At 37.3% G+C, this 16880-nt stretch overlaps 1 protein-coding gene across 3 annotated transcripts in view; it reads right to left on the reverse strand.

The window, feature by feature from the left end:
* The window catches only part of OSBPL11 (oxysterol binding protein like 11), an 83816-nt gene that overhangs the window by 54434 nt on the left and 12502 nt on the right, over positions 1-16880 (reverse strand). For all 3 annotated transcript variants that reach the window (XR_013766565.1, XM_079156203.1, XM_079156204.1), the window contains 3 exons: positions 5607-5675; positions 1669-1844; positions 747-826 (listed from right to left, as the gene is read on the reverse strand). Coding sequence is in view for 2 of the 3 variants with exons in the window: in XM_079156203.1 (XP_079012329.1) it covers positions 747-826; positions 1669-1844; positions 5607-5675 (325 nt within the window). In the remaining variant the exon portion in view is untranslated. The remainder of the gene's footprint in view (positions 1-746; positions 827-1668; positions 1845-5606; positions 5676-16880) is intronic.

The raw sequence follows: 16880 nt of genomic DNA on the forward strand, positions 1-16880 counted from the left end.
TATCATTTTTTATTCTTAAAGAACAATAACAAGTATTAGCAAAAAAAAAAAAAAAAAAAAAGTATTAGCAAGAATGTAGATAAATTTGAAACCTCATACATTCTTGGCAATGTAAAATGGTATGCTATGTTTTAAAAAGTTTGGCAATTCCTCAAAAAGTTAGAGAACTATCATGTGATCCAGCAATTCCACTGTTATATATATTCTCTTGATAAATGAAATCATATATTCACCCAAAACCCTGAACACAAATGTTAGTAGTAGAGTATTCACAGTATCTATCAAATGGAAACAAACCAAAATGTCCATTGGCTAGTTTATGGATAAGCAAAATGTGTTATGCCCATAAAATGGAGTATTATTCACTTTTTAAGAAGAATAAAGTAAATGCAACACTGTAGATGAACCTTGAAAACATTATGGCAAGTGAAAAAAGCCAGACAACAATAAACCATATTTTGTATGATTCCATTTATATAGAATCCATGGAAACAGGAAACAGTATTTGCCAAGGGTTTGGGAAAGGCAGAATAAGGACTGCTAATGAGTTTTTGTAGGGGGTAATGGAATGCTGTGGAATTAAATGATTGCAAGGGTTGTACAACCTTGTCAATATTCTAAAACCATGAAATTCTACTTTTTAAAAGGGTAAATTTTATGATATGTGAATAATATCTCAGTTTAAAGATATAAACAGAACATTCTTTTCCCATTTGTGCATTTATACTGTTTATAAATCCACATACCTTTCCAATGGCTTCAGTGTGGTGTTGTGTACATATCTGAAGTCTGCTAACCCAATGTTGTCGCTCTTTAGCATCTGTGGCTGATTTTTAAAAAAGTCTAAGTTATTTACTTTTATCTTTATCTCAGAATACAATTGTCCACAACTAAAGAACAGATGATTAAAAAGCAGTGATTGGTTCCAGTCTCCCTACAGCAAATGTCCCTGACTAGAGAGAGACAGGAAAGAGCTCAAAGCATCAACCTTTTTAGGGAAAACAGTAGTTAGGTAGGTGCAGAAATTTCATACAGAAGATAAAGTACATGTGTACATGCAGCTAGGTGGAGCTATGAGACTGACTTAGATTTCTTATAATAAAATATTCTTATCTAAAGAAATGGGTTTTATTAAGGATTTGAGGTATCATCAATACTTTCAGATCTTAGCACTACCATTATACATTGTGTATTTATTAAATGAAAAAACAAACTTTGACACAAATTAAATTTATCTAAATGGAAACTATGCTTTATTTTAATGAAAGCAGATATTTTAATAAATCTCAACCATGTACATTAGTCACTGAAAACTACAAAGAGGGCATACAAATGAAATCAAGTAAAGAGGCAAAAGCATCTCTGAGGCAGACATTAAAATATTATTTAGACTCTATTTTGAGATTTCTCAGTACTCATTGTTTTGTCTACACAAGAGTTTTTTAGAGGATACAATACTAAAGACTTGTTCATTGGCCCATTTTGAAAGCAGTTATATACTGAAAGATTCATAAATTATCAAGAGCAGTTCCAAGACCTAGAACACTGTGTCTGCATTATCAATGATAGTAATTTCTACTTGTAAAACCCAAATGAAAGCAGGTAAATACATCAACTTCTCAAGGAAAGAAGAAAACCACAGTATTAATTCTCATATCACAGTCGTACCTCTCAGTTTATACTGCTCCCCAGTGGCAGCATTAACGGTGAAAGTGTGAGAGTCTTCATCGCTGGGTGATATTACAGCGCCTGCAAGCTGCAAAGTACCTCTGGGTTTTTGATTTCTAGACTGTTCATTCACAAAGTATTCCAAAAGCCCAGCTTCATTGTTTAAAACAAAAAACCTGTAATGATTTTAAGAAAGTCATCATTTTTAAACACTTCCCCTAGTCAAACCAAACCAATGCAAATTTCAGGCACTTAAAAACCATGGGGTTAGCCAGGTGCAGTGGCGCACTCTTATAATCCCAGGGTGAGACAGGAGGACTGCCAAGGTGGAGCCCAGTCACAGCAATTCAGCAAGATCCTGTGTAAAAAAGGGGAGAGGCTAGAGATGTAGCTCAGTGATAGAGTACTTCCTTAGCATGCATGAGACCCTGGGTTCAATTCCCAGAATAAAACAAAAGCAAAATGATGGGGTTATATTATTTAAAAATAAAATTCAAAAGCATTTCCAGAAGTAGCACTTGGAAACACTACGATGGATTTCCTAGCAAATTTTGGCAAAATTTAGTGAGTTTTGTGGCTGAGGTTGTAGCTCAATGGTAGAGCGCACATCTAGCACGTACAAGGCACTGAGTTTGATTCTCGCCACTGCGTGTAAATAAACAAATAAATAAATAAAGGCCCACTGACAACTAAAAAGAAAATTTTTAAAAATTTAATGAGTTTAATAAAAATATAAAACTTAGAGCCGAGGGACAGGCATTTATTTAACTCTGCCCATTTTCAATGATGTTGTTCACTTTTTCAAAGATTTGAAAGGATTATTTGAATTAACATAAAATAGCTATTGACATCATCTTAAATTTCTAAGACATATGACCTTCCTTCAGTAAAATGTCCAAATGAATCTAGAAACATTAATCTTAAAACCCTGGAAAATTCTGTTAGCAAGAAAACGATCTCTTGCTGGGTATGGTGACGCATGCTCCCAGCAGCTCGGGAGGCTAAGGCAGGAGGATCACAAATTCAAAGCTAGCCTCAGCAAAAACTGAAGCACTAAGCAACTCAGTGAGACTGTCTCTAAATAAAATACAAAATAGGGCTGGTTCAGTGGTCGAGTGCCCCTGAGTTCAATCCCCAGTACTCCCGCAAAATAATTTAAAAGAGAAAATTATGGGCGGGGATATAGCACAATTGGTAGAGTGCTTGCCTTGTGAGCCCAAGGCCCTGGGTTCAATCCCCAGCACCGCAAAAAAAAAAAAAAAAAAGAAGAAGAAAAATATTAAAAACCAATGAGTTGGGCTGTAGCTGTGGCTCATTGGTAGCGCACTGCCTAGCATGTATCTGGAGGCACTAGGTTCAATCCTCAGCACCACATAAAAATAAATAAAATAAAGGTATGTATCCATCTACAACTAAAAAAATTTTTTTAAATTGGAAAAAAACAATGAATTGTAAAGCTTACATGGATTAACTATATAGTAAATAAATTAGATCTTAATAAAGCTGTTAGCAGAAAGAATGCAGAAATGAAAGAAAAAATTCTCCCTATTCCAAATAATAAGCAAAATTTATTTTGAAGAGGAAAGGAAAATGACTAGTCTAGTCCCTTCTCCTAAAAGAAGTCAATACAAAAACAATTTAGACTGAAGTCTCAAGTTTGCTATAAACATGTATTTCTTTTAGTTTTTTATTTTTTAGTTGTAGGTGGACACAATACCTTTATTTTTAGGTGGAACTGAGGATTGAACTGAGGGCCTCACGTGTGCTGGCAAGCACTCTACCACTGAGCCACAATCCCAGTCTATAAACATGTATTTCTTATTCCAAAGAACATTACCACAAATTTGCAACATGAAGAGCACTCACCTAGATATACAGAAAGTAATGCTGAGAAGAGATTGGCAAAATGATGGAATAAGTCAATAAATGACTATCTTTCTAACACCAAGATGATGCTACGGATCCACTGGAAATAATAGAGTACTTTGTGCTTTCACTATACATGGATCAATCCAAATGTTCCCCAATCCCTTCTACAGATAGTTTACAAGACATGTAGAATACGGACAGAAACACAGTCTACAGTGAGGAAAACAATCAAGTTATTGTGCCTGAAGGATAACAGACTTTGATTTAAGCACTTTTAGCGAGTTGGTCTAACCCATAAACTAGAAAAATGTAGAAAAATGGCTAAAGATGTCAGGGATATTTACAAACTGAAAATTAACTTAATTTGTTAAAAGAAAATGCTGATAAGATTGGCATATTGGGCTGGGTGAGGTGGCACACACCTGTAATCCCAGTGGCTCCAGAGGCTGAGGCAGGAGGATCGTGAGTTCAAAGCCAGCCTTAACAACTCAGCCCTAAGCAACTCAGCGAGACCCTATCTCTAAAAATATAAAAAAGGGCTGGGGATGTGGCTCAGTGGTAAAACACCCTTGGGTTCAATCCCTAGTACAAAAACAAACAACACCCCCCAAAAGAAACCTAACATATATGTATATATATTGGCATATTGTTGATTTTCTTGCAATTTCAAAAATAACGAAGACTGTCAGTTTGGAGAAATAACTTAGTTTTGGAACAGTCCACAACTTAAGGATCATCAAATGCTACTTAATTCTAAAAAATATTCTAACTTGGAAGTATATCTTAAAATGACAAAAATAAACTTTAGTGACAGTTTTGTATGGAAAAGCCACTATGTGCTTTATTCTGACCTCCAGGGGCTTTAATGCTCAGCACACACAGAATTCCTAAGCCACAGAGGATTCGCTTTTACCTTCAGGAGATAGAAGTAGAGGGTTCAAATTCTAATTTCATCACTTACAAAAAGTCTGAAACCCACAATAAGATACCACTCCACACCAAGGGAATACATATCATTTTAAAACAAAAGAAAACAAAACAAACAAAAAGCAAAAAATTACAAATGTTGGCGAAGTTGTGGAGAAATTGGACTCCTTATTGGTGAGGATGCAAGACAGTAGAGCAGCTGTGGAAAACAGTTTGGAGTTCCCCACTCCCAAATTAAATACAGTGAGCCAGTCATAGGAGCATGTGCCTTTAGTCCCAGCTACTTGGGATAGTGAAGTAGGATGGATGACTGCTTGAACCCAGGAATTAGAGGTCAGTCTGGGCAACATAGCAAGAAATCATCTCCTTAAAAAAATAAAAATGAAAAAAATAAAATGAAGAAACAGAATTACTATGTGATCCATCAACTCTACTTCTGCGTATAGGCAAAAAGGCAGAGACTTGAACAGATATTGATTCACCAACATTCACAGCAGTATTATTCACCATAACCAAAAGGTAAAAGCAATCCAAATGTCTACCAATAGATGAATGGATAAACAAAATGTATTACATACATATAATGGAATATTATTCAGCCTTAAAAAAGAAAGAAGTTCTGACACATGGCAACAACGAATTGAATCTTGAAGACACTGTGCTAAGTGAAATAAGCAAGTCACAAAAACACAAATATTGTGTGATTCCACTTATAAGAGGTACCAGGATTAGTCAAACTTGAAGACAGAAGCAGAAAAGCAGTTGCCGGGTGGGGAGGTAGAAGGGGAGTTATTACATATAGATATAGAGTTTCAGTTTGAGAAGATGAAAAAAGTTCTGGTGGTGATAATTGCACAAACATGTAAATGTGTTTAATGTCACCTACAATGGTTAAAATGGTCTATCTTTTGTATTTTGTTACAATAAAAAAATAAAAAAGTTTGTTATCTCTGCCCTGCAACTATATTCCACAAAGTATTTGACATAGCTGGCTTTCCTAACTTTAGAAAACCCAAGGAAATTCTTTTCTAAAAGGTTTCCCAGACATGTTTTTACTGAGGTAATATCTGAATGTAAAACTACCAGCCCCATTTTTCTGGTTTCTTAGGAGAGACTGATGTCATATAAACAATCACACTTACCTGTATTGCCACCCAGTGACAAGGTTGGTGTACTTCATTAAATAGCCATATACATTTTCCATGTGATCACTGTTTCAAAAAAATCAGAAAGTGAGTGAAAATTAGAAGTCTCAGGAAGGTAACTGTAAACTTTTGAAAACAGCTATAGATACACATATTTTCCATAAATGCCTCAAACTTTATTTAGAAATAAAATGTACAAGTTTAACAGAGGCATTTAATCTCCCAAATTTCATACCTATATGACTTTATTAGATTTCTTCAAAACAAATGTAATATACCATACATTATTTTGTATTATAAATATTAAACAAAATCATTTTACAAGTATAGAATTTCATAAATATAAAACAAATATACTATAGGTATGAATGTTATTTATAAATTAAAATGTTATATATAACTTCTTCAACAGTGAAACAAGAAAATCCAGTTTTATGGTTCAAAATAAACTAAAAAAGGTATCGAGGTCAAATATTGCCTCTTTAGTCTGGTGTAACATACAAGGGGCCAAGCTCTTTCTGACATTGATTCTTGGTTTCTAAAATAAAGATCCCAGAGGAAGTTGATTCTTGGTTTCTAAAATAAAGATCCCGGAGGAAGTTTTGTTGTTGTTGTTGTTTTCTGGTAAGGAGGATCAAACCCAGGGTCTTGCACATGCTAGACAAGCACTCTACCATTAAGCTATACTCCCAGCCCTTTTTATTTTGAGCCAGGATCTTGCTAAGTTGCCCAGGACAGCCTTGAATTTGTGATCCTCCTGCCTCAGGCTCCTGTGTACCTGGAATCAAGACTGAGTACATGTTCCTCCTTGCCCTGCATTTTTCTTCCATTCCATGGTTAGCAAGCAACACTGTTTATTAAATGAAACTCCTCAAGTCCTTTTGGTTTCAGGTCATTAATCTCAGGAAGTCAAAGATTGCCAGTTTCTAAAATGTCAGTCCAAAGTTCTGATAATTAAACACTACTCTGCTGTGTTATTAAAACTGATAGCACCAGCTGAATTCTCATTTTGATATTTTCTAAATCCTGCAACTAAGAGAAAGTCCCCTCCTCTCCCTCCTCCTTTCCTTCCTCCTCTTTTTTTTTTTTTTTGCTGCTGGGGATTGAACATAGGGGTGCTTACCAGCCCTAGCCCTTTTCATCTTTTATTCTGAGACAGGGTCTTGTTAAGTTGCTGAGGCTGGCCTTTAATTTACAATACTCCTGCCTCAGCCTCCCAAGTCCCAAGGATTACAGGAGTATGCCATGGCACCCAGCAAGAAAGGATTCTTCCCTAGAAATAAAATATATATAGGTATGAATGAAATAAATAAACCCTTTGGGGTTTTGGCTAGAGTTTCTATACTTCCAGCCCCAGGTCATATCCAAGCTATTTCTTTCTGTTCCTTTTGTACTTTGAGAAGCAAAGAAATACTTTTCTTGTCTGGCTCCCACATCTTTCTCAAGCTGTAGGCTTAACCAGCTCTTCTGAGAACCAAAGGAATCCCAATATCCACAGACTCAGTCTCAAATTAATATCCCATAGAGTTCCTTCCCTGTTTTAGGTATTTAACACACTGTTAGTCTTCTCTGATCGTACCTATAAAACTTACTAGGTCCATTTTGTCCTGGAGCTCTATAACCTAAGTATTTATTTACACTCTCCATCAATCCACAAAAAGGCTGGGGTAGTACACAACCTAAATTAGATATTTCCTCACATGACAAGATATTTCATAATTCACTATTTGGGGAATTCCTCCTTAATCCAGATTCTCTATGCCAAGTCTTTGTTTCTAAACAAGTGTGTGTCAGTTCGTAGCTATTAGCATGTAGTGGAAGCACTGCAACTAGGACTGATTCTAGAACTGCATATATTCTTTAAATATATGCAAACTGTAGGGAGAACATTTCTGAAAACCTTACTTATACGTATACTATATATATGTATGAAGAAAAAAATTTCACTTCAAAGCAATTGAAGAAAATGCATAATTTTTTTTTACTTTTTCTGTCACTACTCTCATTTTACTAACAGTTCTCCTTTCCAGTTATTTCTGTCAGTCATTTAATAGCTAACAATGATTTTTTGAAAGCATATAGTTTCAATATCAACCACTAAAACAATCCAAAGCATACCCTTATATATCACAATAATGCTTTGTGTACAGATTTCTATTGTTATATTTTATTAATGCATATATCTAAAAAGAGTTAACTTTCTCACAAAAATTACAGGAAGGATACTGTCATGGCTTATTTGATAACAGCATAAAGCCAGTCTCAAAAGAACCAAATTCAAACAAGGAAGTATAAACTTCTGGCCTATTTTTACTAAATAAAACATCTGTCCCCAGGTCTCAAAGTGTCAAAAGTAAAAACACTCTAGCCAGACATGGTGGCACATGCCTGTAATCCCAGTGGCCCAGGAGGCTGAGGCAGAAGGATTGAGAGTTCAAAGCCAGCCTCAGCAATTTAGGGAGGACATCAGCAATTTGGCGAGATCCTGTCTCTAAATAAACTATTTCAGAAAGGGGCTGGGGGGCGGGGCTCAGTGGTTAAGTGCCCTTGGGTTCAATCCCTGGTACCAAAAAAAAAAAAAAAAAAAAAAAAAAAAAAAAAAAAAAAAATCTATTCTTTCAAGGTAAGTCTGTGGCCAAGAAACATCTGGTTGCACTGTCCCTCATCCTTCCTCTTTTTCATGTATCCCAAGCCACGGCTATTTAATGCATGACTGTGCCATCTGGTGGCCAGCATAAAGAGCTGCGTGACTGAACATGTTTGGTTCACTCTACAGCTTCTTGGATACAAGTTAAGCATCCAAGGATTTCAGATTTTCAGATAAGAACTGCTCACCAGTAAAGTCTATGCAAGTATTCCAAAATCCGAAAAACTCTGAAACCTAGAACATTTCTGGTCCCAAGTGTTTTTTTTTTTTTTTTCCCTTTTTCTATTTATAGTTGTAGATGGACAGCATTCCTTTATTTGTTCATTTTAATATGGTGCTTCACACATGCTATGCAAGCACTCTGCCACTGAGCTAGAGTCCCAGCCCCCCAAGTGTTTCTGATAAAGGATACTCAACCTATGATTGAGGTGGCATATAGCATCTCCAACCTTCATGATTTACTCTCATTTAAAACAGGTGAATTTTCAAAGGTATATGACAATAAATCCCACTATTGTGTATAATTATAATGTTCCAACAAAAAAATAAGAACTAAAATTGGAGCCTTTCTTGAAAAAATAAAATGTGTCAATTTTTATAGATTTTAATGTACCTGTTAATTTTAATAAAATCTAATTGTTAAGGTAGGAACGCACTACATTTTTTTTTATGTCATGCTACTTTGTGTTCTATGAAGTAGAAGCAACAGTCTAAAAAAACTTAAGACCCGGCTAGGAAGACTAAGGCAGGAGGATTCCAAGTTCAAAGCCATCCTCAGCAACTTAATGAGGCCCTAAGCAACTCAGTGAGACCCTGTCTCTGAATAAAATACGAAAAAGGATTAGGGACATAGCTCAGTGGTTGAGTGCCCCTGAGTTCAAACCACAGTACCCCTCTGCCCAAAACAAAATAAAACAACAACAAAAAAAAAACTTTAAGACGTTGAAAAATAAGCTATAGGCCAGATGCAGGTGCATGCCTATAATCCCAGAGACATGTGGGGCCTGAGGCAGGAGTACCCCAAGTTTAAAGTCAGACTCAGCAACTTAAAATGTCAGGAGCAGTGGTACAAGCCTATCGCTGAGACAAGAGGATAGCGAGAGAAGTCAGCCTGGGCAACTTAGCGAGAACCTGTCTCAAAATAAAAAGGGCAAGGGTAAGTGAGTAATCCTTTATAGAAATAGAGGTCACAGAGAAAGTTTTGCAATTAATCCAATTTAACGTGTTGGATTTAAGGGAACTACAGGACATATACAGGGAGATATTCTGTAAGGCAGCATTATTTGGGCCTGAGAGATTGATTTGGAAGTCTTCAACATATACACATAAAACATATTTGAAAACATGATGGCAAACACGATTACCTGGGAAGTATTATATATTATGAGGGATAAAACAGGGTCTAAGGGAGAAGTATGAAGAAAAGTTAAGGGCAAGAGAAGCAAGAGATCAGGAGTTGAGAAGTAGAAGATAGAAAACTATGAGAAGAGTCTTTCAAGATAAGTCTGTGGCCAAGAATGTTCAGTACTACTGAGAGAGAGATAAGACTAAGATTGAGAATTTTCTATTAGATTTAACAACCAAAAGATAACAGTTTAGAGGAACACTAAGGACAGAGCCTGCTGGCATTAAACGAAGAAGACTAGAAGAAACAGGGGTGGCTAAGGGGATGGGATGTGGGCTTAAAGGAGGACAGTTCTAAGTACCTAATGGGAAGAAGGGAGTAAAATGAGAGAGACTCAAGATTCAGCAGAAAGATGGAAATGGGGAATAGGTGGGCTTCAGAGCCCAGGCAGAAGAATTAGATACTGTGAAGGTTAATTTAATGTGTCAACTTGATTGGACCACAGGATTCCCACATTAAACACTATTTCTGGGTGTCTGTGAAGGTGTTTTTTAACAGTATACAAAAAAAAAAAAAAAAAAACATGGAAGGAGGGAAGATTCATTTCCTTCCTGTATGCCTATCTGAACTAGAACACTGCTTTGGTTCTTTCCTGGCGTTGCACTGGGATTTAAATCATTGGCTTTCCTGGGTCTCAGGCCCTCAGACGAAAGCTGAAATTACACCACCAGTTTTCTTCAGTCTGCATCTTGCTGATAGCAGAGCTTTGAATTTTCAGTTTGCATAATAACCTGAGCCAATTCCCCAGAATCTCAACCTCAGTCAATCCCCCCCCCCCATACAAACACACACACACAAACCTTTATATCTGTTGGCATAGATATGTAGAGACAAGTACCTATTGGCTATATTCCTGAGGAGAACCCTGACTAACAGATAACCTTCCAGCATTCGAATTTATGCAAACTGTTGTTAGTAAAAAGAAGGCATCAGTCAAGACACAGGTTAAAATCCCTATTTCTATTAGGCAAAAAGTAGCCTTTGGGAAGGTTTGGTTCATTTCCTAGATTATAAATAGCATGATGGCTGGGCATGGATGGTGGTGCACGCCTATAATCCCAGGGGCTATGGAGACTGAGGCAGGAGGATCCCAAGTTCAAAACCAGCCTTGGCAACTTAGTGAGGTCCTAAGCAACTTAGCAAGACCCTGTCTCTAAATAAAATACAAAAAAGGGCTGGGAATGTGGCTCAGTGGTTAAGTGCCCCTGGGTTCAACCCCTGGTATGTATATATACATACATACATACATTCATACATACATACAAATATAAATAACACGATGAAGGGAGGGAGTAGTTTACTTAGCTGAGGAAAAAGCAACTGACATCAAGGAATAGTAGAGGTTACAGCATGGGTACCTCCTTCCACTGCACAAACAAAACAAAAACTCCATAGGTGTGCTCTCTTTCCCTTGCCATGTGATGTCCTGTGCCACCTTAGGGACTGTCAGCAAGAAGGCCATCGCAGATGTGGCTCCTTGATTATGGACCAAAACTGGAGCAGGTCTACTGGAATTCTGGGGGAGATATTCCAGAATATATGCAGAGTAGATCCAGACAGCTCAAGGAATTAATTGCCATGAACATTACAAGCAGCCACCAAGATTCCATTCAATGAACAACTTGCTGCCCTAAAGCCTCTAAGGTGGGAAGCCATCCATGACTCGTTACGAGAACTAGGTGAAGTCTGAGCCATTAACCAGGAATATCTGGCCTTAGGAATTACAGTCGGATACTGAATCTTCGAGAATGCCTGAGTCACGTGGTATCCTGCATTAGGTCACCAGTCAGGTTCAAGTAGTACAGGCACACATAGGTGGGAGTGACCTGCTAGAGCCAAATGTCATGCTTACCTCCACCCCAAGTCCTGTTTTTCTCCAAGAAGCTCCTACAGGTCCCCTTGGACCTGTACCACTATAAATAAAGCAAGCATGGGCGCCTTCCTTTGTTTGAGCCTTCTGGACAGCTCAATTGAACATGCCCCTGCTCTTAAGATAATTCTGCCTTGTCTTTACTTCTGATAAATAAATTTCATAGCTTTTATTTCACAGTCAGCCCATCCATCCCATAGGACATGTGTAAGACTACTAACTATGGAACCCAACCAGTAACTATCAGTATACATACAAATTCTGAATACCTGTAATTAGGTATGTAGCATGGAAGAACTTTTTATTTAGTTAGTTATTTATTTTTGTGGTATTTGGATTTGAACCCAGGGGTGCTCTACCATAGAACTACACCACCATCCTCTTTTTATTTTTTCTTTTGAGACAGGGTCTCACTCATGAGGTTGCTAAGGATGGCCCCCAACTTGCATCTTTCTGTCTCAGCCTCCCAAATCACTGAAATTACAGGTATGTGCCCAGTCTGCAATTTATTTAACTTTTTAATTTCCCCCATAGAATGACTACTTCTTACTCATCTAGAGTATGGCCTAAGATATATATAACAGGTGCTCAATAAATGTTGAATAAACAATGGAACAAAATTTTTCTGTCCTCTTCCCTGCTAAAATTCTTGAAAAAAAAGGTTAATGCTCTTTGGCCTAAATTTCACTTCTAGATATTCAGTCTAAAACAATGATTAGAAATGTAGAACAAAACCAAACCAAAACCAAAACCAAAACAACAACAAAAAGAAATGCAGATGAAGTTAATATACAACTATGTCCACTACAGTACTACTTATAATGGTTAAAAAAAAAATGTGTGTGTGGCAGGGAGGTAAATGGGAAAAAAAGAAACAAGAAAAAACAAACTAAATGAAGTAGTATTCCCCAATTAAAATGTTTATGAATTTCTAATAATATAGGGTACTACAAGTCATAAAATGTTATGCAGTATATAAAATATATGCACAGACTAAAAGTACACAAAATAGCAATTGTGGTTTATCACTGGATGGAAGAATTATCAGTGGTATTTTCCTTGCTCCCTTTACTGTTTCAAATTTTCCAACTTTCATCCTACATTATTTTTACAATCAATTAAAACATTTTTAAAATGTTCAACTGCTGAGCATGGTGGGGCACACCTGTAACCCCAGCAACTCAAGAGGCCAAGGCAAGAGGATTGCAAGTTTGAGGCCAGTCTCAGCAACTCAGTGAGGCCCTAAGCAACTCTGCAAGACCCTGTGTGAAAACAAAAAAATAAAAAGGTCGGGAGATGCAGCTCAGTGGTTAAGTGCCTCTAGGTTCAAAATCCAGCACCAAAATAAAAAGTTCCAATTATCTGAAATAAGTGGAATAGCCTAGGCAAAGAGCAATTTGCACCTATTAACATTATGAAATGAGCTGGATGCAGTGGTGTACACATATAGTCCCAGCTACTTGGGAGGCTGAGGCAGTCAGACTGTTTGAGCCCAGAGGTTCAACACCAGCCTGGGTAATATATAAAAATTTTCTAAAAAGGGAGGGAGGGTAGTTCAGTAGCAGATCACTTGTCTAGCATTCTCCAGGCCCCTGAGTCTTATTCCTAGCTCTCCTGAACATATACACACACACTGGCATAAATTAAAAGTTTTAGAACTTTCCAGTGTGACTGTATGAACAATACCCTTTGGGGATATAGAACCAAGTTTCCCATAAGTCCTTACTTCCTAAAATAGGTTACACATACCCAAAACTGGGCTGAGTACCTAGGGGAACAGGTAAAAACTACAGTTTCTTTTTAGCACAAATTTACCTGACTGTAAGAAATTAAAGCATTTTTATATCAAAACTTACATAAATGTTAAAAAGAAATTTGCTCCCTCTTCACACATGTCCACGTGGAGAACTTTCCCAGAGAGCCCTTATCCTCTCTCAACACTCCTAACCCTGACTGCTCCCCCTTATTTCTCCATAGCTGGTATGGAAAGGCTCAGTTCCTTCTGGGCTCTTCTAGGATCTACCTGCCTACCCAGAGAAGGCATTCTTACTTGGGTCTCTGGCAGAGACAAGGTCTCAGTTACCTGTGAGTAGGTGTGCCTAATTGCAGAGTAAAATATTAGCAAACCTACTTTACCCAGGATAAAGTCATTTTCTCCAGTAAGCTTTTCCAAATTGATCATTTCCTCACACTAGAATGGCTAGTGCCAAAAGAAGAGAAAATAACAAGTGTGGTGAAGATGGGAAGAAATTGGAACCCTTTATGCACTGATGGTAAGAATGTGAAATGGTGCCACTGCTATAGAAAACATTATGGCAGTTCCTCAGAAAAAAATTAAGACATGGAATTACCACACGGTCCAGCAATTTCACTTCTGTATATGTACAAAAGTACCTTATGGTAGGGACTCAAACACATACTGTACACCAATTTCACAGAAGCATTGTTCACAACAGCCAAAGGTGCAAACAATGCAAATATACACACACAATGGAATATTATACAGCTTCCAAAAGGAAGGAAAATCTGGCACGTTCTACAAAATGGTTGGATGCTGAATGTCCCCCAAAGGTCCATGAGTTCAAGACTTGATCCCCAGGGGGTGCTATTAGGAAGTACTGTTGACCTCACTAGGTGGGGCCTTACTTTAGGTCCTTAGGTTACTGGGAATATGTCCTTGGAGGGAACCCTAGTCTCCTCTATGCTCTCTCCTTTTGCTTCCTAGCTTGTGATGTAAGAGGTTTTTACTCTGCTACTTACTCCTGCCATGATGTGTTGCCTCATCAGAGGCCCATACTCTCTGATCTTGGACTGGAATCTCTATAATTATAGGCCAAAATAAATCATTTCAGGTACATATGGACAGATACCTGAGAGAACTCATAAAGAGAAGTGATTTATTTTGGCCCACAATCATAGAGATTTTCCTTAAAGGAAAAGGGGAGGGAAAGATAAAATTACATAAAGAACCAATCAAATACAAATTAACAGATGAGCAAAAAGATGTCTTGTAAAATAGAGGAAGGAGAAGAGGAGCAGGGGAGGACAGGAGGGAAAAGGCAGGATTGTGAACTAAAATTGATTTCCATGCATGTATAAGTTTGTCAGGATGAACCCAACTAGTATGTATAACCATTAAACTCTAATAAAAAAAAAAAAAAAAAAAAAGATAATACAGTCGTTAACAAAATGGTTAGCCTTAAAAGTATTAGGTTAAATAAAACAAGGCAAACACAAATATGGTACAATTCTGCTTATATAAAGTACCTGGAATAGTAAATTCATAAAGACAAGAGGTAGATTACTATTGTCAGGGGTTAGAGAGAGGGGGAATGGGAAGTTTTTTGCTTAATGGTAAACCGTTTTCATTTAAGATGAGTAAAAAAAAGTATGGAAATGAACAGAGGTCATGATTGTGTAACGATGTGAACATAATGCTACTGAACTGTATGCTTAAAATGATTGAAGTGGTAAATTTCATATTACATATATTTTACCACACTAAGAAAAAGTACAACTTGATTGTAACCTGTGGGATCATGATTATCTGTCTCAGTTTGTCCTGAATGCAGGATATTATTTATTGACTTTTCAAAAACAGAGAAACAGATATAGATAAACAAATATATAGATATAGATATTACAAAAGTAGACTACAAAATTCTTTTGAATATTGAAGATAACAAGAAAATTCCAAGAAGGTATAACCAATCATGAGAGCTACCTTAAACCACAAACTAGGTGCCCTGAGAGTACCAACTGTCTTTGTTAGAGATATTTCCCAAAATTTGAGAAGCAGGGCTGTCAAGTGCTCACCCACCTAGACCAAAGGAAAAAAATCAAAAAGAAAAAAATACTGTGCATAATCTGGTTCTCATAATTAGACACTTAATCACAGAGCTTGGGAAAAAAATGGCACAACTACTCCTACATGGGGCTGAGGTTGTGGCTCAATGGTAGAGCACTTGCTTGGCAAGTGTGACACCCTGGATTCAATCCTCAGAACCACACCTAAATAAATAAATTAAATAAGGGTCCATCAACAACTCAAAACAAAACAAAACAAAAAACCCCTCCTACATGGCAAGGTAAAAAGTCACCTCTAACACCTCCACCAAGTTAGGAAGCTGTTTATGATGATGAAAAGAGCATGCCATTACCACCAGACAAATTTAGATTTGAATTCCAATTTGACCTTGGGAAAATAACACATCTATACCTAAGTTTCCTCATCTGTAAACAGGGATAAGGAACATCTATCTTGCAGCAATGAAGCAAAAATAAAATATTATATATTTCAACCTCTATATGTTTGAAGAATATTTCAACATGATAAGTGCTTCACAAATATTGATTCTCTCCACTCCAGGAAGTCAGTGCCTCTGCTAGCAAAGGGCTCATTTTCTAGATCAGGTTTCTAAGTCTCTTATCTTTGCAAGCCTGACACTTTCAAATGAGAATATTGGGACCTAGGCCCTGAGACTTCTACTTCTTTCATTTAAAAAAAAAAAAAAAAAATTACTAGCTGGGGTATAGCTCAGTGGTAGAGTGCATGCTTAGCAAGCTCAAAGCCCTGGGTTCAATATTCAGCACCAGTAGGTATCTTGTCAGGAACCATATGAGATTTACCCTACTTACAAGCTAGCAAATTAGCTGCCACAATTTCATGGATGTTGGCAGAAAACATGAGACTCCTGAGTCAAAGACAAGAGACTTTAGTACTCACAGCAATAAATTTTTAGCCCAAACACACAGGAAAACACGAGGAGCAGGTGATGCCTATGTATGTGATGGGTTGTGTTAAAGGAGGGGAACCTCAAGCATAAGGAACCTAAGTTTTTTAATGAGCAGTAAGCCTGCCTGACTCTGCCAAAGGAAGACATTATCATATTGGACAGCAAATACACCTAATATTGGCCCAGGTGCAGTGGCACTCTCCTATAATCTCAGCAACTCCAGAGGATCAGGGAGGAGGATCACAAGTTTGAAGCCATCATACGCAACTTAGTGAGACTATGTCTCAAAACAAAAATAAAAAGGGCTGGGGATGTAGGTCAATGATAGAGCACCCCTGGGTTCAATCCCCAGTACTGGGGGGGAAAAAAAACAAAAAAAGTCAAAATGACATTAGTTCAAGAGGGAGACACTATCTTCCAAGGCTGTCTGCTATACAAAACATTCTTGAAAAATAGTATGGAACAGGGTTAGGGATATACCGCAGTTGGTAGAGTGATTGCCTCGCTAGCAATCCCCAGCACCACAAAAAACAAACAAAAAAAACAATAGTGTGGAACAAACAGCAGTCAATACTTCTGTCACAAGACATGCAGGAATAAGAGACAGCAAGAA

This window comes from Sciurus vulgaris (genome assembly GCF_902686455.1).
Source record: "Sciurus vulgaris genome assembly, chromosome: 10".
Classification (NCBI taxonomy): domain Eukaryota; kingdom Metazoa; phylum Chordata; class Mammalia; order Rodentia; family Sciuridae; genus Sciurus; species Sciurus vulgaris.